Source organism: Carlito syrichta, unplaced genomic scaffold, assembly GCF_000164805.1.
Source record: "Carlito syrichta isolate Samal-C Ts95f unplaced genomic scaffold, Tarsius_syrichta-2.0.1 Scaffold308004, whole genome shotgun sequence".
Classification (NCBI taxonomy): domain Eukaryota; kingdom Metazoa; phylum Chordata; class Mammalia; order Primates; family Tarsiidae; genus Carlito; species Carlito syrichta.
The window spans coordinates 718055-741688 of record NW_007252100.1 but is presented as its reverse complement, the minus strand read 5'-3'; the positions used below and the strand labels follow the sequence as shown (position 1 = coordinate 741688).

At 38.7% G+C, this 23634-nt stretch overlaps 1 protein-coding gene and 1 pseudogene across 2 annotated transcripts in view; both read right to left on the bottom strand.

Moving 5' to 3' along the window:
* The window catches only part of USP6NL (USP6 N-terminal like), a 143770-nt gene extending 126015 nt beyond the window's left edge, over positions 1-17755 (bottom strand). The window contains exon 1 of the mRNA XM_021715902.1: positions 17660-17755. Within this exon, the coding sequence (XP_021571577.1) occupies positions 17660-17663 (4 nt within the window). The 5' untranslated portion in view covers positions 17664-17755. The remainder of the gene's footprint in view (positions 1-17659) is intronic.
* On the bottom strand, positions 2013-4442 carry LOC103267164 (annotated as a pseudogene). Its single transcript, XR_002482350.1, has 2 exons — positions 4391-4442; positions 2013-3987 (listed from the first exon to the last, which is right to left on the bottom strand). The product of XR_002482350.1 is annotated as a 14-3-3 protein theta pseudogene (transcript).
* Positions 17756-23634: the final 5879 nt, after the last annotated feature.

Genomic DNA, 23634 nt, shown 5'->3' with positions numbered 1-23634 from the left:
TATTCATAGCAAATAAATAATTCAGACCAACACTCTAGAATCTTTTTTTTTTTTTTTTTTTGAGTTGCAGTCTCACTCTACCGTCTAAAGTACAGTGGCACACTCATGGTCACCCCAGCGTTGCCTGCTGCGCTCTGGCAATCCTTCTGCCTCAGCCTTCCAAGTAGCCTGAACTACAGGCGCATGCTACCATGCCTGGCTAATTTTTTATTTTGTGTAGAGATGAGGCCTCGCCAAGTCGCCCAGGCTGGTCACGAATCCGCGGGCTCAGGAAATCCACTCGCCTTGGCCTCCCAAAGTGCTGGGATTACAGGCTGAGCCACTGAGCCCGCGTACCCTAGTATCTTAAAGAATTATAAACCAATTTAATAGGTCTCTGTTTTTTATTTTTCTTATACACATTTTAATAGTTTTTCTACTATAAAAATAATGCATGTTCACTGTGGAAAAATAAAAATCCAAAAGTAAGCCAAAAGAAAACAAAATCGTTTGGCTCCCCCCACACTAGCAATCTTTTAGACTTATCCATGTTTTTTGTTTGTTTTTTATTTTACAACAATGAGGTAATATCATATACACGCTTTCGGAACTAATGTATTTCACATTTTCAAATGTCTCATCCACATCTTTTTCATGCAATAAACATGGACAAGAATATTTACACCATGCTTTCCATCTACAAATCTTTTTGATGTGAATAACAACTCAGCATCTTTCACTCTTGGCAATGATTCCATTCCCCAACTCTCTGCCCCCTTTTCAGAAAACTTTTTTAACTTTCCTGGAAATACATGTTAGAATTAAACTGCTGTCATTCTTTTCAGAACATGCAGATGAATTAGATGGAAAAAAATGTTAGAGGCCACACTTCTTGTGACAAAAATAATCTATAAATATTCAAGACGTCCATTGCCCTGCAGATAGAAAAAGACTCTAGGACATTGTTATAAACTCACTTCTAAGTGGTCTTTTTGGGTTCATAAGTCAGCTGAAAAACTTCATTTCTTTGTCATTCTACTTAAATTTTAAAAGTGGGATATAATCACTTTGTTCTGGAATTTCAAAAATCAACTCCTATAAACTCTACAATGTAAAATGTAGCATATAATTATAACAAATAAAAACTTGTAGACAACCTGAAATTGTCAGATGTAGAAATAGCCACAGAATATGTTTGTGGATGACAACATTATCCTTTTCTCACATAATACCTGAAAGGATTAAATGATAGTAATTGTTTATGAAGAAAAGTACTTGTATTAATGGAATTAAGTTAGCAGTTTTTGAAAACCAGTCTTTGAGCATATTTAATAAAGGGAAATTCATTTTGTTTATAAAAAGCAGGTATGAAACTTCTCATCAACTCTGTAGCTCAGTGGACACTGTAATATATAAATGTACTTATAACAGATATCTAGTATATATATATATAATGAACTTATAACAAAAGCGCATTTTTCTCTCGGTCTCTCTCTCTCTCTCTGTCGCTCTCTCCCTCTCTGCAGCTCTCTCCCCACCTCTCTCCCACTTCCTCTCTCCCACTTCCTCTCTCTCTCTCTCTCTCTTTTCTTTTTTCCAATTACAGATCCCCTCTATAACAGCCACTTTAATAAATCTCTTGGTCCTGGGGAAAAAAAAAAAAAAAAGCGCATTTTTAAGGCAATAAAATCCTGTTTATTAATTACAAGATTTCTCGTGTGCCTAGTATGTAAGAGGTACCATGCCTATTGCTGTATTACAGGGATGATCAACCTCCTGCCATTCTACCAAGAGAAATTGACATTAAACACATAGTTACAATATTAATTATTAAATTAAAACTGAGATGACTCTTGCAAATAAAGAACGACAGGTGAGTTGTACCCTTAAGTAGAAAAAAATAGTGTGAATTAAAACCCATACATGGTACACTATAATCGAACACATTCTAATTTCCAAATTGTATATTTCTTTTTATATACTTGAGTTCTTACATCATAGATTTCAGATTTTTTTTTTTTTTTTTTTTTTACTTTTGGTTTATAAAATGTAATTTTATTGTATGTTGCTCTGCTGTTACATCGGGCATAACATTTTCACAAGGCTTTTTTGGGACTACAATCAATGATTAGCAACACACAATAGTGGTCCAACTTTCTAAATAACAATCACTAGACAAACTGGACACCCTCTCACATGTGCACAAATCTGCATGGCAAAGTACTAAAGTTTTAGACTTGGACTTGTGTACTCTATTTCCCCTTTCTAGTGTATGAGGAAATGACATGCATTTTAATTTGCCAAAAGCAATGCTTGTATTCTGGCAGCAACATGCTACTTCTAGTACATAGTACAGTGAATACCAGAACTACAAAGGCAGGAGGTGTAAGTGAATTTTTATTTGGGAAGGGAAGTTGTCAACTTAAAACAGCAGCAAATGAAGAGTGAATAAGGAAACTCCCTGTTGTCACAGATATACACTACCTCCAGAATACATGATATCAGAGGCATTTCAATTTGTGACCCCCAGCCCAGAAATGTCAAGTGCTTTTCCATTCAATCTAATACTTCTGGATTCCTACTAAAAAGGAATACATTAAGAGCATGGAAAAGTTGCTTACTGAAAGGAAACCCCTGAAGAATAAGGGAGGGAATGTAGAAATTAAGAAGTTATGTAGAACACTCTTTAAATTGTAATTAACTACATTTTCATATCTTCACAATAATACAAAACACAGTCACTTGCAGAACTGGTTCAGATTACTTAATACCAGATACATTCTTAGTCCTCTACATAAGTGTTTGGAAGTTACTTATGTTTATATGAAACGAAGTTATTAATACTTTTCTACAGCAGTGACTGCACACCAGGAAGGCCAAGACAAACACAAATCAAGGAATGGACTTTTCCCAAAGATGCAGTGTGAAAAGACGATACACAGTTGATTCCATACACATGAGTGGGTTCTTTGCTACAGGAAATCCAAGTGGAATAAGGAATGGAGATGTGTAAAAAGGTTTATTGACGGGAAGAAGGACGACACCCTGTATGCACTTAGTTCTCGGCCCCTTCTGCTGCATCCCATTCTTCGCCGCACAGTCTGATGTCCATAGTGTTAGGTTGTCTCTAAGCAGCTGCATGGTGAGGGCGCTGCCTTTGTATCAAGTTCTGCAATGGCCTCCTCAAAAGCCGTTTTAGCCAGTGTGCAGGCAAGCTCTGGATTTTTAAGGGTCTCATAGTAAACTACCGACAAGTTAAGAGCCAGCCCAAGGCGGACTGGATGTGTAGGCTGCATCTCTTTCTTGCTTGTGTCAAAGGCCGCTTGGCTAGCTCCTTGGGAAGCAGCTATCGCTTGTTTTCGGTCATCACCACATGCAACTTCAGCAGGGTACCGAAAGACGAAAGCAAGCTCCCTTCATTTTCAGATAGAAGACCTTACTCTCTGGACTAGTTGCATTGGCTATTAAATACTCATCCAACAATTCCAGGACGTGGTGCAGATGGATCTCAGCTCCGACTCCACTTTCTCCTGATAGTCCTTAATCGGCTGCAACTTCTTGTCAGAGGTGTCGGTTTTCTGCTCGATGCTCGAGATGACCCTCCAGGCGGACCTGCGGCCCCGACCACGTGCCTGTAGGTTGCGCTCCTTGTTGGACCGCTCGGCGCACTGCTCGGTCAGGCCTTCATGCAAGCGGCCATGTCGTCGTAGCGCTCGGCCTGCTCGGCCAGCTTGGCCTTCTGGGTCAGCTCCGTCTTCTCCACGGCGGGTGGGCGGGCGGCGCGGGGCCGGGGCCGGGACGCGGAGAGCTCGGGCGAGCGCCGACCCGGATCGGGAGGAGTCCTCCTCGAGAGCTTCACGACTCCACGGCCGCGAAGCGAGTCCCACCACTTTGATCTCAGATTTGGGATTTTTAAAGGAAGCCTCCCTTTGTGTAGAACTGACCTCTTCTTTGATATTCCAAAGCCACATGCAAATGAACACACAAATACAGAAAGAAAGAGACTGTCTAATCATAATAAGGAAATTTAAATATGACTTCATTTTCAAAATCAAGAATTCAAGAAAATAGCACATTCAGGAAATCTGGACCCACTCTAGATTCCAACACAGCTACCAAATATCATTATTCATTTTTAAAAATTCATGACCATAAAAGACACGTTTTAAAAAACATTTAGGTCTATGCTTAATCTTGGAATAAATTATAATTCATTACAACATCACATTTCAGATCAAATGTTCACATGTGCACATACATATAAAACATGCAACTATGAAGACAAAGCTTTCCACAGAATTCACAAAATGCTTGTGTATCTAACCCAGACGTCCCTCTAACATTCATGGAGATCTCTGCAGAGATTCCCCAATGTGAAAGCTTGATCACCATAACTCCGGAAGTACAGTACAGCAGGAAAGGAAGACCACCGCCAGTGTCTCCGCAGAACTTTTCAATATCATTGTGGAAGAAAAGACTCTCTGAGAAGGATAGGATGCAAGAGAAAATGTAAACAGTGAGCAGAAGAAAAAAGATGATCTTCAGACCAGGAGATACCACCATACTAGAATGATATCAAAATTTAAAATAATAATAACAGTAACAAGGATTGGGGAGGATGAGGAGAAAAGGGAATGCTGATGCAATGTAAACTGGTGCAGCCGCTATGGATGACAGTACGGCAGCTCCTCACAAAACTAAAAATAGAGTTGCCATATGATCCAGCAATTCCACTTCTGGGTGTAGACCCAAAAAACCTGAAAGCAGGTTCTGAAGACATATTTTTATACCCATTTTCCCCGCAGCATAATTCACGATAGGTACAAGGTGGAAGCAAAACCAGTGCCCATCGACAGACGAACAGATAAATAAAATGTGGTCTATTCACATGCAGGGGAAAGTTGTCCAACCTTAAAAAGGAAGGAGATTCTAGCACGTGCTACAACATGGATGGACCTTGAGGACATGATGCTGAGTGAAATAAGCCAGTTACAAAATCTCAAGTACTGCAGGACCCCACTTATGTGAAGTACCCACAGTAGGCAAAGGCTGGGAAGAGGAAGAAGCAGAGAGGTAGGACTTCCACTAGTTCTGCTCAATGAAAAGAGCTGAGGAGTTGAAGTTTGCAGAACAATGTGAATGTACTTAACACTACTGAACTATACACTTAATGTGTAAGTTGGTAACTGGTATGTTATGTGCATTTTACCGAAATTTTTTAAAAAGTTATCCTGCCCAAAAATCAAATAATGCAACCGAAAGCGACTTGATAATATAAACTTGAGCCTACCAGGCTAGTCATGGTGGAACTCATATCCTTGTATACAATTACCAGAGGAACCGTAAATGGGTGCAACCTTTTTTAGACAGTCAAAAATACTTTAATACTATAAATGCAGCCTAAGGAATTAATTCCAGTTTAATGAAAGAAGGGTAAATTAATCAGTGATATTCATTCTGTAAATATTTTTTTAAAATATTACAGAATCATCTCAAATGACCAAAAAATAGGGAAACCACTAATGATTAAATAAGTTATGATGCTTCATTACCTTTAAGGAAAATGATAATTATGAACTCTAATTTTGAAAACAGTTACAGAAATAAAACTGTTTTAAACATAACTCAATGTTAGAATCCAAATATAAAATCACATATACACCATGAATTTGACAGTATATAAAATACATACCATCTAGACCATACTAGAAGGTAATATACAAAAAAGAAAACGTCCTCTTTAATGTACTGGAGTTACCAGTGCCCCTTCCCCCATGTTCAAAATGTATTTATTTTAATGTTGTAGTTATACTTTAAACAACAACAACAAAAAGGAGTTGGGAAAGATTAAAACCATTCAGACAAAATTAGATGAAAGTATACAATGGAGCCAAGAGCAGAGGGTTCACCTAAACTAAATCTGCACATTTAATCTCCTCCAACGCACCTACTTCTACCAATCCTGAGCAGTCCCTGATTTCCTAGTCTGAATCTCAGCATCTCAATGCCAGGTCTTCACACACACTGTTCCCTCTTCCCTTTACCTGGGCTCAGCTGGAATAAGATTTCCTTGCGTGATCCTCCCGGTCCCCCGACAAAGGTCCCTTGCTCCTGCAGACTCCCCCTTTGGAGTATACTTGTCTAGTGTCTGTAACCCTCCCTAGCTCTGTGCTTGACGAGGCCAAGGAACATGTCTATCTTGTTCTTGGCCGTATTACCAAAGACCACCGCAGCAGCAGTACATATCTGGGGCTCATTAAGTGTCAGTTTATACTAAAATAAAAATATAATTATTATTTATTCAAAATTACAATTCTCTTCCTCAAAATTTGTTTTCAAATCACAGATTAAAACATCATGACTCCTAAAATATTTTAAGAAATTAATTTGTATCATGTGTTCCAAAGTTGTCTTACTTCGACTTTGAATTTCTCATCTTTACAATATTCCAAGTTAATTTTCTAGCTTTCACTATACCTTGAAATTATTAAACTTTTAACAGTCATAACTATAGATGGTAAGTATCCTGACATTTCATATTAAAATCTAATACGACCCATAAATCTCTAAAACCTAATGAGAATCAGTCTTGATATGTTCATTTATTCTATTTTTGGCTAAAGAAAATGTATCAGGACAAAGACAAAGAGGTCCCAGGTTATGAGAACAGCTAATCTTTGGTGAAGCATTCTCAACCTATATATGAATAGCTGCAGCTGTTTTATTGTTATAAAACAATTAAATGTAATACTGCTATGCCTTATAGCTTCAGAGTGTTTGTTCAGTCACATCTTGAGACTTTGTCAACATCATTCGAAACAGGAATTCTGCTAAAAGTAATCTCTTGATAAAAGCCCAGTTTTGTCTCCTTTCAAGGTCATCCCATATGCTAGAAAAAATTTCACTGTCATTTTTCTCAAGCCTTTGTGAGAAAAGTAAAACAGAAACTGGTAAAGGAGAACAATAAACCCTGTACTTCTACAAGAGATTGGAACCCTGAAATAATTGAAGAAGAAACAGGAATTTTGTCTACTACAGAGCTAAACAAGAAGGAAATCTAGAGATGCCAAAGTCTTCCTTCCTCCTCAAGGAAGGCTCCTAGCAGTCACTCCAGCCACTCCAGCCGCACCAGTCACACCACACCCGCTGGAGGAGCCCGCTGACATCCCTCAGCCAAGGGGTATGCTCTAAAAGAACTGGGCTGCTGTCCTAAGGCGTCCTCCTAACCAGTCATGCCAGCGACACCACATCCATGGGAAGAGCCCTCTGACACCCCTCAGCTGAGGGGTATTCTCTAAAAGAACTGATCTGCAGTCTTCAAAACAGGGATATTATGAAGGATAAAGAAAATTTGAGGAACTATTCCTGGTTAGAGGAGACCAAAGCGCCTTTCCGACTAAATGCAATGCGTAAATAACACTCAGCTGGATCCTGTACTGAGGAGCAAAATGCCATGAAGGACATCACTGGGGAACTGCCAATATTAAAATAAGGATCAAATGCTAGATAAGCCTAATTTATCTAAGTGATCACTTTACTGTGATTATGCAAGAGCACACCCTACAAACGGATAAAGGAGCATGATATACGCAACCTGCTCTCAAATGGTTCAAAACATGAGGGATACATATTTTTAAATACATTCTCAGGAATAAAAATTAAAACTACAGAATCAGTCCTACTGAAAAAATAAAGTTGAACTGATTGGTAAAGAGGTGGCTGTTAGAATTTCACCTTTGAGAGGAGAGGCACCTAATAAAGAAAAAAACTTAAAAAGGAAAATTTTGTAGATCTAAACATGTCCACCATCAGAATGCAGCTCAACATTGAGCTAGAAAAACAAATCTTTTCAGTTTGAATAAAATTTCTGTTATCTAACAACTCTTACATTGTAATTTAGGGGAAAAGAGTAATAACTCCATTTTTATAATGCAAATCAAACATTTTTAAATGGCTTTTTTCTAAAGTGTGAAGATACTCCTAAGGAATCATTTGGGAACCAAATTTCTTTTAACAAAGTCAGTTTGCGTACCTAGAAAGTAGGGGTGGAGTTTTTCCTCCTATTCTACACAGAGTTTCATATATACAAAGATATATAATACCTATAGATACATTTAGGTACAAAATTCCCATAAAAGGTCTCACTAAGGCTGATTTTTTTTTTTTTTAAATCACAGTGGCCTCTATTGCCCCCATGTGAGGCAACCTGACCACACAAGCCTGTGTTGCAGTGTCTCAAAAGGAGAGATTCGAATAGTAGTAAGGAAGATTTCGCCTCAGCAGTAAGGCAACCCTCTTTCATACAGCTTCCAGGTCACTTCTACCATCAGAAGCAATATTTTTTATAATATAGCATGCCAATAAAATACATCTTACTGGTCATAGTACAGTGGTCTGAATTGATCACTTAGCATGTCAACTTCTGTTATGTTAATTAAAACAAAAAATTTAAGCAGGTTCCAAAATTAAATTTAAACTCTATTGGGCCATAAGTGTCACAAGTAAACCAGTATGCAATACTCTTCCAACAATGATGATACTTGGTTCCTCTTCTAATTTAGAACACTTCATGTGTCACCGACACCAATCACACCACAGAAAGACAATAACTTAAAATTATCACCTAAGGAAAACACAATACCAACTATTGTAATTTACATAAAAATGTAATAAATGCACACAAGTGAGCTTTTACAAATCTCTTTTAAGCTATAATCAAGCAAACATATTCTCCTTTATCTTGCAACTATCAGCACAAAAAGGCTAACAAATAACGAGATCGAACATGGAGCTTTACTGTAAAGCAGGGGTCCCCAACCCCTGGGCCGCTGACTATACCCATACCAGGGTCTGTGGCCTGGTAGGAACTGGGTCACACAGCAAGAAGTGAGTGGCAGATGAGGGAAGCTGCATCTGTATTTACAGCCACTCCCCATTGCTCGCATTACCTCCTGAGCTTCATCTCCTGTCAGATCAGCACTAGATTCTCATAGGAACGCAAACCCTATTGTGAACTGTGCACGCAGGGAATCTAAGTCGCGCACTCCTTATGAATCTAAGTTGCGCACTCCTAATGAGAATCTAATGCCACCACTGATCTGCACAACAAATGTAATGCGCTTGAATCATCCCAAAACCATTCCTTGCCCCCATCTGTGGAAAAACTGTCTTCCACGAAACCAATCTCGGATGCCAAGAAGGTTGGGGACCACTGCTGCAAAGTGTCAAAAGCTTTACTAATGCATCTTACAAATTCCGTTTCTATTCCATTCTTCTAACAGCTGAAACCTATTTTTCAAAAAAGACACTGTGACTCCAAATACCCCACAACTGAATCTAAAAGTTGTATCTATCAGGGTCTGACTAGAACCTTTTTAAAGTTTAAGGTTTAAGACCTGAATGCTACAACTGCGTGAGAGGGAAACAAGGTGCTTCCATGGTACTGACACCAGGCCAGAAGGGGTCGGCTTCACCCCTACCGTACCTTGGGGAGGTGCATCTCCTCTCTCCTCTCTCTCTAATTCCTTTCTAAATAAACTAGATTTTCCAATTTAAAAAAAAAAAATTTAAGTCCATTTCTGATCTCAGAGGAAGGACAGCACTTCACCAGCACCCATCTGCACAGTGACCACCAGCAAGGAATGTGCACATGAGAAATTCATAGACGTTTTCATTTTCACCTGGCGTCCTAACTTCTGGGCCACAATTCTGACACAAACACACACTGTACTTCTGTCTTTAACAAAGACTAATTAATGGTTCAGTGCTTAAAGTAGGAGACTGGGGTTAGGGAAGGAATTGGGAAGATGTTTTCATCCTATGCCTGACGTTTTTCACCTACAGCTTTGAAGAGAAGCTAGAAAGAATTATTTTCACAGTCACTTGTTTTATCTCAAAAAAAGGAAAAAAAATCAATTTCACACTCTGGGAAATGAGGGGACACCTATACAATGGCATCCATCATCTATACTGACAGGCTCAAATTCCCTTAGTGGAAAATGTCTATTTGTGTTTAATGCAAAAAAATGATATTATGCAGCTCTCCAGACAATCTTAAAACAAAACCTAAGGGCCAGGTGTGGTGGCTCATACCTGTAATCCCAGTACTTTGGGAGGTGGAGGCGAGAGGACTGCCTGAGCCCAGGGGTTCAAGACCAGCCTGGACAACTTGGTGAGACCTCGTCTCTACAATAAATCAAAAAATTAGCCAGGCAAGTGGTGGTGTACACCTGCGGTCCTAGCTACTTGGAAGGTTGAGGCAGAAGGATCATCTGAGCCCAGCAAGTTGAGGCTGCAGCACCCATGAATGAGCATGCCACTGTACTCCAGCCTGGGTGACAGAGTGAGACTCCAACTCAAAAAAAAAAACCAGATTTATGTGTAAATTTATTTGTTACAGATCATACAACAAATATCACTCGCTAAACTATGCTTTCTGCTATATCTTTTAATAAAATTTTCATTTTAATGAAAGATATTAAAAGTCATAAACAGGATATTTTCATATAGAAATCCAGTTTTAGAGAAGCTAATGTAAATGATATACTGATTTTTTCCCAACCAATACATCAGTTCCTATAGCATAGATTCAAGAAGGTAACTGCAAAAATCAAACTCTATTTTCTGAAATTAATGAAAGACATAACAATATGAATATTTAAGAGTATCAACTTGAAATGCATATTCCCCTCTGAACTCTAGTTGCCAGGAGAACGAGCAGAATGAACCAGAGAACATTTGTGAGCATTTGGAACAATGGTACTTCTGAAACTCTAATTCAGAGCATCACAAGTAGGTCCCAGACCCTGAAAACTACATGTTCTTAATTTAACATACCTAGTAGCTAATAGAAGCACACCTTGTCTTATCTAACAGATATGCTCCTATAAGGCAAAATTGGAAACGAAAATGTTTTCACGAACAATGGTACATGTTAGAGTGAGAAGAAGGCTTCCAGGTGATGAAGACCAGTCCCACATTTACAAATGAGTAAAGGAAGTGGGGTCAGGTTGAAGAAGCCACATGCCATACATAACACTGATGGGCAGCAAAGCTGGCATTCCAACCCAGGCCTCTGGGACTCTGGATACTTAAAGAACACAGTCACTGAAAAACTGACTGCTCTCAGAATGGAATTTTAACTGAAGTTGATTTACTTACAAAGTTATCTATATTATGCAATATATCATAGATCTAAAAGAAAACGTGAATGACGGGCCTATAAAAACTAGGTAAACAATGTAGCTTTCGAAGAATAATAATATAATAATAGTAGACATATAATTTGAAATTTTAAGATTTAACTAGCAAAAGTAATTAGAAGCTTTATTAAGCTTCTACTATTATAGTAATTTACATTTATGCCAAAAACTTAATTGACTTCATAAAAGGAAAACAGATTTTCACAGAAAATGTTTTGTTCTGTTCAATTACAAATCACTTTCTTTTAAAGATAGAAATGTATGTGTATGAGATGGAGGGGAGAAGAAGATGGAGAGGAAGTGGGGAGAGGGAGAGGGAGACAGAGACAGTCATGACAAAATGTAAACAATTGGTAAATCTGGGCAAAACGTATATGGGGAATTTAGGGTCCTACTTTTACAACTTTTCTTGTAAGTTTGAAAAAAAAATCAAAGGAACAAGATATTAAAAAAAGTACGCCACCTCTCAAAAAGAATTGAAAAGAATTTAAAATACCGAAAATACTCCATAGATAAAAAATATTACAATAAATTCATACAATATTAAACTGAGAATTACTCACTTTTCTACAGCAAGTGGTCAAGCAAAGATTAGTTAGCTAAAAGCACAGTATATTCAATTTTAAATAGTCAATATTAATACAATAAAGTGCATTAAACTAAGAAACAGACTGCATAGGCTATCTGAGGGGCAGTTTTTGCTGGCATTCCTTATCGCCCTACCTCTTACAGTTGATTGCTGCCAGTTCTGACTGTATTTGATACATGGCCCCTGCCCACCAAAGTGACCATCTATCCCCCCAGTAACTGACAACCACAAAGTCTTCATACATTTCCAAATTCCTCTTCCCTCAATTAAGACTCACAGATTATATATTTATGTTAAGAATGCTTGGCATTTAAAGCTTTATATTCCAAAACCTAAATTTATCAAACATAAATGAGCTCTACCACAACAAAAAGATACTTATACTTTATAAGGGGATTTCTTTCAAGATTCCATTAAATAACAGACATGCCAATATTTAAAATAAACTCAATTTAAATGTTCTTTTCTTTCACTTCCACCCAACTGCTGAAGTAGACAGCTATTCCACAAAACAGGATACATATCTAAAGAAGCTACTATCCTAGAGAGAAGCTTTAGCCAATACTTAGGGGAGGTCTTCTGTTACTGGGAGCACAATTTTTCTACTTAACAAGACTCAGAAGAATCCTTATACTACCACCACAGAGAGATTCAGTCATCTAGTTGATTATTTATAACATTATCTGGTCTAACAAATGTTAAAACAAATTGTTCTTACTTCAGCGTGAACTCTTAGTCCCCTGGACTACTGAAGAAAGATCTTTACTCCTATTCTATCAGAAAACCACAAATACACAACATCCCAAATTATGCACTGCCATTGTTTTTTCTTAGGTGAATGTGAAGTGTTTCATATCCAGACGTGACCTCAAAAAAACTCAGTCTATTATTTAGGCCAAAGGGCAGAGTCACACACTCCAATGCAATAGCTCACTCCTGGGTTTGCCCAGTCAGGAAAAGAGAACTGACATCCCGAAAGACTCTCCTGGGAAACAGGTCATATTATTCAAAACAGAGCAACGCTTTCCGGAAGAAAGTGAAGTAAATTGCAAAAGATTAAATTTATAAAGTGGAGCAAATGAACTGATTTTTTTTTTAACTTAAAGCTTTGGAAAAGAAAATTAGGTACTATCCTAATCACTATTAGTTGGTTTTTGGTACTTTTTTGGCTTGTCTGAACATATTCCACCAAAATAATCATTTTAAATGACACTGGCTTTTACACACACTTCTCTTGTTGTTATAATCTCCATTTTAAAAAATCCATTTCAAATTACAGCCACAATTTGAGCATAACAATCCTATTTCATCTTTGGCACCATCTGAGAAAACAAAACAGTCATATCTGATAAATGTTAAACATTGCAAAATACGCAAATACAGAAAAACAAGAACAATTTCAGTACTAAACAATTAAAAGGCTTTTTGTGGATTATGATAAAGTTAGCAATTTACAATGAAATGTACACCATACCAGCAACATATAACGCATTTCCCACAAAACAAATATTCAGCCTCAGAATTTGATAGTATATCAGCCTGAATAAATGCTAAAAAATATCACGAAGCCCCTAACAGATTCTCCAGGCCTTACAGCTGGGGCAGCCCAACTGCTGTGCCAAGGGTGTGCCAGGGCAGCAGGGCACACCTGGCAGCCTGGCCTGAGGTCATCAGAGCCAGCCGCCTCCAAGCCCAGACAGCACCATCAGCTCATCCCATGTGCTGCACAACTCTGAGCATACTCCAGTGTTTCATCACATGGGGGGGCAGGCTGGGCAATGTTGCACAGATAAATCCTCCCAGACCAATCAGTATCCAATCTCTCTTTTGATCTCTAGAGAAATACTAAAAAAACAATGTTAGCTAACCCATCATTCTCACCCAAACCTGATTTCCCCCCCCAAAACAGGAGCTCTGACAGACTCAGTTCCCATTTTTTGGAAGACTTACAACCTCATAAAAATGGCAGCACAAGGCACCGCAACACTTCCTAACTTCCCATTACAGCAGTTACTCAAGAACAATTTCTTTTACTAGAGAAAACCATCAAATTGGCAAGAAAAAGACAAGATTCAAAGGAAGTTTAAAAAGAACTGAAAACGAAGAACAAAGCTAGAAAAGGGGAATACTGCCTGTGTGCCCAATATTTTTAATTTATATCTAACAACACATCTAATTGTCAGAGTAACTTTTCCAGGATGAAATCGTATTACATTGCTCCCCTAATTGAAATCCTTTAACAGTTCCTTAAGCCCTACAGGATCAAGTCCAAACTTCCTAGAATGTAAATGACACTTGGACCCAGATTTTGTCTTCTCCAGTTTGACAATCTCGCTTCCTGTCTCTACACTCCAGAATGTTCAACTCCCCAGCAACACTTGTGTGGAGTCAGACCTTCCCACCTCTCTCACACAGCTCCATCGACCTGGAGAGCTTATCCTGTGCAACACTCCACACTCTCTGCTCATGGGAACAGCTCAAACTTCACCGAAAAACAATAATGCATGGACTAGCAACCTTGCACTAAGGAAACTACTTAGGAATATCCAAAGCTGTGCAATATTGGCTTCGTACCTACTAAGTGCCAAGAACAGTGTTTGGCATTAGGAATAAAACAGTCTTTGTCTTCAAGGAATGTACAGATTCTCAGAGAAAGATGTAAGCAGATGAGCAGATGACTTGGATGCAGCTCCACGGGTCCCACCCTGAGGCAGCGGGGTGCTATGGAGAAAAATCAGGACTCATCCGCAAGTGAAGTGTTGTCTGGTGGCAAAGAGAAGCTCTGGGTGCCAGGAAACGAAACAGAAGCTGGCTTTTTTTTTCAAAAAAAAGTTTGTTTTATTGGTTGTTAGTATGTTTTAGATCTAGTTTTATCTTTTATGTCTTAACTGATTGGCTTTTTTTATTTTTTGAGTCAGGGTCTTTAAAAAGAACCTTACCACCTGGGCATGGTGGCGTGTGCCTGTAGTTCCAGCTACTTGGAAGGCTGAGGCAGAAGGATCACCTGAGCCCAGCAGGTCGAGGCTGCGGTGGCTATAAGCGTGCCACTGCACTCCAGTCTAGGTGACAAGAATGAGACTCCAATTCAAAACAAAAAGAAGCTTATGTGTGAAGTAGGAGTTGAACTTTATTCTAATACCAGTGGTGAAACCCCTGATGCCTCGGTCATTCTTTGTAGTTTCCCCTTCCTTCTTCACAAGAAACACATAGAAATAACAGACAAAATATAGAAACAAATCTCTAAAATGACAAAGTTATGTTCCCAAACATGTTAAACATCTCTGTGGACCAGAAATCTAAAAGGAACATGTAGCCAAGCTGAAGCCACAGGACTCTGGGTCCTGAGGAAGAGCAAACAGTAGGAGTTTCCATCCTGTGGGGTAACTATAAATCACAGCGCCCCCCACGAAGCAGGGTCAGTCACCAGGCTCTGTTCTTAAAACCAGAGATGGGGGTGGGGGTGGTACACTTCCTTGATTATGAAACTAGACTGAAAAGGCTTCTACTAATAGTGCTGAGGCCACAGTTTATGGGAAATTGCTGACCTAATGCCAGCTGACTCAGTGACTGAATCTGTGATGTCCCCAACGTCACCACGGGGCCAGGGCTCAGATCCACTAACACAGACCTGATTCTGATCTGGAAACTCCAAGGCCAGGAAGAGACAAGGACAGATTTGCTAGACCAGGAGGGGGGAGAAATTACAGAATAGAGTGGGAGACACGGGACAAAGAGAAAAAAAATTTCCATCAGAATGTGCCTGCAAAACTACAGAACATGATGAAAACACCAACCACATCAACAATCACAACATAAATTCACTACAGACAAAATTTTAAAATTATCAAATAATCTGAAGAAGACTTTAAAATAAGCATGTAAAAGATACACAAAGAGATCAAGGAATAACAAAAGAACATAACAACTGTTTTCCGCAGAAATGGAAAAGAACGAGTGGACACAAAGAAGAACAAAATGAAAATCTTTTAAATGAAATATAACCACTGTAACTTAAAAATTGGCTCAGCCTGTAACTCTAGCACTTTGGGAGGCCAAGGCGAGTGGATTACCTGAGCCCACAGGTTCAAGACCAGCCCAGGCAACTTGGAGAGCTCGCATCTCTACAATAAATCAGAAATTACCCGGGCGTGATAGCGTGCACCTCTAGTTCCGGCTACTTGGAAAGCTGAGGTGAAAGGATTGCCGGAGCCCAGCGGGTTGACGCTGGGGTGGCAGTGAGTGTGCCACTGCACTCCAGCCTAGGCGACAGAGTGAGACTCCAACTCAAAAAAAAAACCCAAAAACTTAAAAAGCACCATGTGGTTCAGACACTATTGTCGCCTAACGAGTCCATTCCTTCCCCTGCCTTCATGCTCACAGGATTCTGGTCTATTTTAGGGACAGCAGTAGACAAGACACCATGTCAAACACTGAGGTTCAAAAATGAAAGACCCAGGGCACCAGTCCTTAAAAAAACTCACATCCGTACCCATCATGCCAGCAGAGTCCCAAAGTCACCAAGTAGAAGAAAGTCAGTTAATTTTCCAAAGTAGACATTCTTAAGCTACAATGCTTGCCATTTCCCTTTTAATTTCCATGAACCCTACCATCTTCACTAGAGCTAGCACTTCACATCAAATGAACATTCTTACAAAAGTTCATGAATGGGGCTGAAATAACAACAGCTGCTACACCGATGAAAAGCTAAAAATCAAAGACCACTCTTGCAATATTATTCTTAGTAGAAAGCACTCAAAAGTTTCACAATAACAACAGCTTCATTTACATTTGCCAACTGTCTAATTTTTTTAATTGCTGATGCAAAAGTTGCCCTATTTCATACTAAGGTAAATATAATCAATATGGATAGTATGTGATTTAATCTCTCTGACACTGTCTTCCAAAACGAAAAAGCTCACTCTATCCCAAAGTCTCCATAATCAGAAAATCTGCACTTCAAAACTTCCATAGGATCCCAGTTAGGGTAAAATCTCAATTCCTTCCTCACCCTCTAAAAGGAAACAGCACAAGACAGTAAAATCCAGCTCCCTTGCTCACAAGCAAAGAGGATCAAAATAGACAAAGAACATATTACATGTACCATCCCCTTACGACTGAGAGGATAAAATCTGTATCAAATTTGGTTAAGTCTAGGATAGCCTTAGTTCTTTGTTCCATCGAAGACACTGATAGAGATTTTTTTTTCTTTTGCTTAAACATAATATTAACCCAATGATTAAATTTCACACAACAAAACCTCTGCTAATTATGGTCAATTGCAATGTTGTCCATTCATATTTCTAAAGAATCATTTTCCAATGGTTAGCCAATAGAACATTGCACATAAGAGAACTAAATCAGGCTCGGTGGCTCAGCCTGTAATCCCACGCCTTTGGGAGGCTAAGGTGAGTGGATTGCCTGAGCCCGCGGGTTCGAGACCCGCCTGGGCAGAGAGACCTCATCTCTACAATAAATCAAAAAATCAGCCGGGCGTGGTAGCGCATGCCTGTAATTCCGGCTACTGGGAAGGCTGAGGTGGAAGGATCGCCGGAGCCCAGCAGGTCGAGGCTGCAGTGGCCAGGAGCGGCCACTGCACTCCAGTCTTGGCAACAGAGTGAGACTCCAACTCAAAAAAAAAAAAAAGAGAACTAAATCAGCCAAGGAGCTAACAACCCAGATTTCCTCCCCACATGTAACTTCTTACAATAAATCAAATGTCAAAAAGTATCTTCTTGTTTTGCCAGAAGCAAGGGCACAGTATTGGGTGGAACCAGATTCTTCCACCTCTGAAGAAGTGACATCATCCCAGCTTGCCCAGTAACATTTTTTTCAAGTACAATATTGCAGAGGCTCCTGAGATGGCCGAAACAAAACAAAGAGACACACTTACCCATGACTGGAAGCGTCTCTGTGAGTTGTCCCAATCAGATACTAAAGCAAATCCTGCTGTCCAAGGTTTCTCAGGGGAAGGCATGTCCTAGTCAGGAAACAAAGAGAAAGAAATAGTATTTTCTAAAGGTCAATATTTAAAATAAGGTTTTCTAAAAGGAAATGGGGAAAATAATTTTGTTTCAAAACTTTTCTACTATTTCCAGAAGAACCTTTGTCATCATCTATTAAGCATGAATATTGTCAGTCTTCAGAAAAATCATGATTCAATTCACATTTTCCTTTTTCTAAAGCAAGTTTCTTCACAAGTAAATAATATGTACAAGGTATTATATACACAGAAACCTATCAACAGATGTCCTTTGTCTCCAGTACAAAATACTTATTCCTTCCCATTCCCAACTAAATAAATCATATAAAGAAATCACTCCATCTAGGGCAAACACAGCACACATCACATCTGCTAAGTCTATTCTGACTGCATATAAATGATTTACAAAAGCCTTCAAATAAAGATCACCAAAGATATTGCTGTAGGCTTTCTCTAATAACGAATGTTTCCATCGTTATAAAAAAGTACACAGAAGAGCAAAGTACACAGAAAAGAAAATTCTGTTACATCTACCCAAGTATTTGGGACAGACTTTCTTTCCTAAGTATTCTAAAGGTATCATTGATAAATACTATATATAAAATTTTGTACTTGATTCTTTTCACTTAAGAGAAGAACATAAAGCATCATGTTGTGTTAGCATTAAAACTAACTTAGCCCTTTGCTAAAATTTTTGTTATAAAGCTCCTCCTCTTGATTAGCATATTTTTAAATATATTAATTCAGGCCTGAATGCTAATGCTATATTTAAACATAACCATGGATGGAGAAATGCTTGCCTAAACCTAATATATAAAATTCCCAAGTTAAGGTCAAACTCAATACAAAATGTACACTTGTGCTACATCATACACAACTTCCTTCATAAAGTGATAAGCTACTTCTTGCAATCACATAGGAGATGGCTATTTTCTAAATCAACTAAGAAAATAGTATAAAATGAAAAACTTTCTGAAGAAATAATGCTTGCCACATCTATACACTTTACTCACCTCGTGTAATATACATGAGAGTATATATACATTTACAAAATGAAAGAAGATTGCATCAGCATTCCTGTGCACAGCATGGCTCACACACTGTAATTAGCAGTGGTATATAATCACAGCGCTGCCACATAGTAATCACCTGACCCCCATCCCACAGACTTTCTTTATCTGTGCACTAGTAAATGATTTCCATGGCCAGATAACCCAATTATCCCAAGGAGATGGGAAGCACAGAAAAATCTGAAACAATATATAACCCACATGTCAGCTTTAGAACACAGGATGGAAGTTTCTAACAATAAATAGACATTCTTGATGGCACTTGACTGAGTCTATTAGACTTGCTTTTCCTCCTAGCAAACTCTGAAGTGGGCCCACGGACCAGGGGCATGCTGACTGCTGACAAGGAAAGGCAGTATCACATATACACGAAGGACACTAAATGCTCACAGATGGCCCAGGAGTCCACCCACATTTGCACTTGTAATTCTGGTCTCTCTGCTCAGGGATGTTCTCCTTGTTTATGTTTCCATACAAATTTTCAATCTTAAATTTTAAATTCTTAAATGGTAATATCAAAGCACCTTGTACTGTGTAGCACCCCTCCTGCCTATTAACCATGAGAAGCCAAACAAGTACTCATTCAAGGATTTAGGTTCTTAAGACATCAGGAGTTTTCTCAGCACTAAAAACAATAACCTCAAAAACACCAGGATGATAAAGCTTATTAAACACTGGATTTATAACCTTACCATCTGAGGTACACAAGTTTTATAATTTACAAACTTATAGTTTAATGCATGTGTTTGAATTAATGTAAAATGCCATGGAATAGAAACGTATTTATTTATTTATTTTTTTTTTTTTTTTTTTGAGTTGGAGTCTCACTCTGTCGCCCAGACTGGAGTGCAGTGGCTGCTCCCGGCCACCGCAGCCTCGACCTGCTGGGCTCCGGCGATCCTTCTCCCTCAGCCTTCCAAGTAGCTGGAATTACAGGTGCGCGCTACCACATCTGACTAATTTTTGATTTGTTGTAGAGATGAGGTCTTGCCAAGTTGCCCAGGCGGGTCTCAAACCCGCGGGCTCAGGCAGTCCACTCACCTCAGCCTCCCAAGGCGTGGGATTACAGGCTGAGCCACCAAGCCCGGCTTAGAAACATATTTATAAATGACATAACTAAAGTCACATGTTCGAGACTCCTTCCACTAATTACAGCTTTAAAATGCAGATCCCACTTTCAAAGAAGGTAATCCACCAATTCTTTTAACCACAAGGCAGTTTAGTGGCACACAAGATAAAAGGTTCAGATTCCCTTTCTCCACCCCTAAAAGCTACGCGTCCCACTGAACACACAAAGAAGAAAGAAGAACCACCTTACTTCTATTTTTTCAAACCATCCAGTAGGGAAAAAGTAATTTGTCTTAAATTTCACATACAAGGTACACTGGGATATTTCTGCAAAATATGGCCCCTTTAACCTCATTTTCCAGGCACTCTGGGTTTGGGAGCACAGCATATGACTTGGGAATGGTTCTAACCGGAGGTCTGAGGAGCACTGAGTTGCTGCCCTTCCTGGGCTCCTCTCTGCACCTTGAGAAATGCACACCCTGGATAGCGCTGGCCCAGAATGAGGAGACACCTGCATGTACCTGAAGCCAACCCACAGCTTATAGCCAGTGTCTGCTGTTGTGCACCCCCGAAAGTTTGCAGTCATTAATTACACAGATTATCGCAGCCAAAGATGACTAATACAGAGAGTAAAGATATTAGCTTCAATTGCAAATTAAATGTTCAAGTTAAAAAGACTGTATAAGAAAAATTCTAGCCAAATGTGATTCGTAGGAAACACAGCCAAATCAATAAGAACACAAAAAGGCTGGAAATAAAAGCATTACAAATGCATAACAGGTAGATACTAACCAAAAGAGACACATGACTAAAGAAACTCTTTCCCATGTGTGCTAGCATTTCTACTGAAAATGTCCATAGCAATGCTGTTTGTAACAGCACAAAAACTGGAATTTCCATTAGCAAAGAGTAAGTAATTATGTCATCTTTATACAATTAAGTATTAAGAATCAGTGGAATGAGCCATGGATATGTATATCAACAAATAAGTCTCACAAATATTATTGGTATAAACTTCTTATATATATATTGTACACCTATATAAATATATATACCCATATGTGATGATACCGTTTAAATAATGTTCCAAAATATGTAAAGGTAACAATATAATGTTGAGGGATATGCACATACATAATGTACTTTAAAAAAAAAAAAAAAAGGAACACAGGACCCCCATACCAATGCTGGGGTGTCCTCAAGTCAGTGGCAGGATGGGGGTAGGGGGAGATGCCCAGGCAGGTATTGGCAATATTCCATCCCTTAAGCTGAGGGAGCAGAGGTGGGACAGACATCATTATGCTCATTTTCACATAACATGTTTTCTTTGAATGTGATAATCTTACAGTATTTTAATATAATAAAGCAAAAATTTTCCGGGAACAAAATGATTATAAATAACAATGACACTAATATATGTAACCATATGCACAAAGGAGTTAAATGCATTTACAACATTTAAGCCATAATTAAGAGGTGTAAACAGTTATAGCGATTCATCTATTCCTTAAAAGTAAAAGATAAATACAAGTGATAACGGGTTCCACCACAAACTGCAAGATGCCTTTTATATGAAAAGACTGATGACTATACCTTATCTATGTGTAGAAGCAGCTGGCTACCCAAAGAGCTGTATCATTTGTGCTGTCTGATCTGTTTTTCTAAATTGCTACTTGTTGATCAGTCCTCCCCTCCCCCTAAAAAAGCTTAAGAAAACGTCCTTCATTGATGCATTATTTGTAACAGTAAGAAAAATTATAAACCACGTAAATGTCCATGGGATTGATGAGTGAATTGTTCATTTACATGTAATGGACTCTCATGCATTCAGTTAAAGCATCTCAAAGAAATTTAATGACAATGAACGAATACTCTACAATGTGCTTTTATGCAACTTTCTCATCATCTCAGCAAGAAATAACTGTGAGAAATGATGACTCAAAGTGACACCTTCATTTCCTCAAAAGCTTACAAACCAATACTTAAACGATTAGTGTCACGTGTTTACATGTACAACAGATAACACAAAAACGTACTATCATTCAATAAGCATTTACTGAGTAACTATGAAAAGTCACTGCAGACACAGTCATGAGCAAAACAAAACCCTACTACCATGAAATTTACATTACAGTCAATCTAGTGCCTTCAGATTCATAGTTCATTAGTTCCAATATATACGTCAGGGCAGATTCCCAGGTGCAGGTTGAGCATCCCAAATCTGAAAAATGGAAACTTTTTGAGCACTGAGGTGACTCAAAGAAAATGCTCACTGGAGCACTGCAGAGTTCAGATTTGGAATGCTCAACTGATACAATGAAAACATTCCAAAATCTGAAACACTTCTGGTCCCAAGCATCTCAGAAGAGACTCAACCTGTAATATTTTCTCATTCCAGATAAAGAAATAACTTCAGCTAATATGAAAGTCATTATTCCTTAACACAGGTCTCATCACTCAGTTCTTGTGCTTTCTATAATACTCTTCTATAATACTCTGAAACACAATGATAAATCACCACAGCTTTAAATATTTCCTCAGCACAAGAGAAGCAAAGCAATCTTCTGTTATTGCTAGAGTAAAAGGAGGTTTGTTTATCCTTTTCACTAATCCAACAAAGTACTTCCTGCTAATAAGATCAAAGAACGAGATGGGCCTAAGAGCAAAATGAGAAAATCGGTTGGTTTCATCGGTTTGTTTACACATGTATGTTAATGAGGCATGAGATAAGAAAGAGGTCAAATTTCCCCTTCCACAGGTAGAATTTAAGTTAGGTATCCAGAAGGACTCATCGAATTCTAGTAGCTTTATACTTACTGGTCAACACATCAATTTCCAGTTATTTAGGAAACAGATGTCCTTTTCAAGTCTTCCTTACTCATATCAGTTATAGAGAGTTAGGGACTTTCAGAAGTGGCTTACAATTTGTTTATGTGGTATAAGTGCCTAATGCACTTGATACATCATATCAGAACTGTACACAATGTCTGGGTTCTACAGATAAAAGCTAAAATGAAAGATAGAATATCTCTGGTTTTCAGGAGCCTGACATCTTTTAAAAAGATGGTTAAAAATTCCAGATTGCCAACTACAGTGAGCACTATAGCAGATACCATGAGGAATATAAAGAAAAGTAGAAAGAATTCCAGGTCCTGTCTTCAAAAAATGTACATCTAATTGGATTTTAGATGCAAGAATCCATGCATGTGATAAATATGAATCCACTCTACAGTAGGCAAAAATGGCTCAAGGGGCTTGAGCTAAGGCAGTCCAGACAAGCATGGTCCCAGTCATCTGCAGCTAACACATCAGAACAAAAGGACGGAAGGAAACTGGGGTGAGTGGGAGTCAAGAGCTGCGGCTCAGTGCGCTGAACGAAAGGGAGTACGTTTATGGGCCAAAGGGTCTAAGTACACAGGGTGAAGACAGGAGAGTTCACGGAGGATGTGAGTACAGTTGGAACTTGGCAAGATGGAATCTCTCAACACACAGAAAGTGCTCCATGCAAATATGTCACAGCTCTGCCATTACCAGTTCCAGGAATTCAGACCAAGTCACTTCACTTCCCAGAGCCTCAGTTTCTTCATTTGTAAAAGCAGAGATAAAATTTCCAGCCTGCCTACCATTCAGAATTGTCATGGAATTTTGCATGAAAAAGTGCTCTGGCAAACTAAACATCTTATATAGTTAAAGCATGTATTAGTTCTGATCTATCTGTGGTCTCATTATAAAATAAGAAAATTAAAA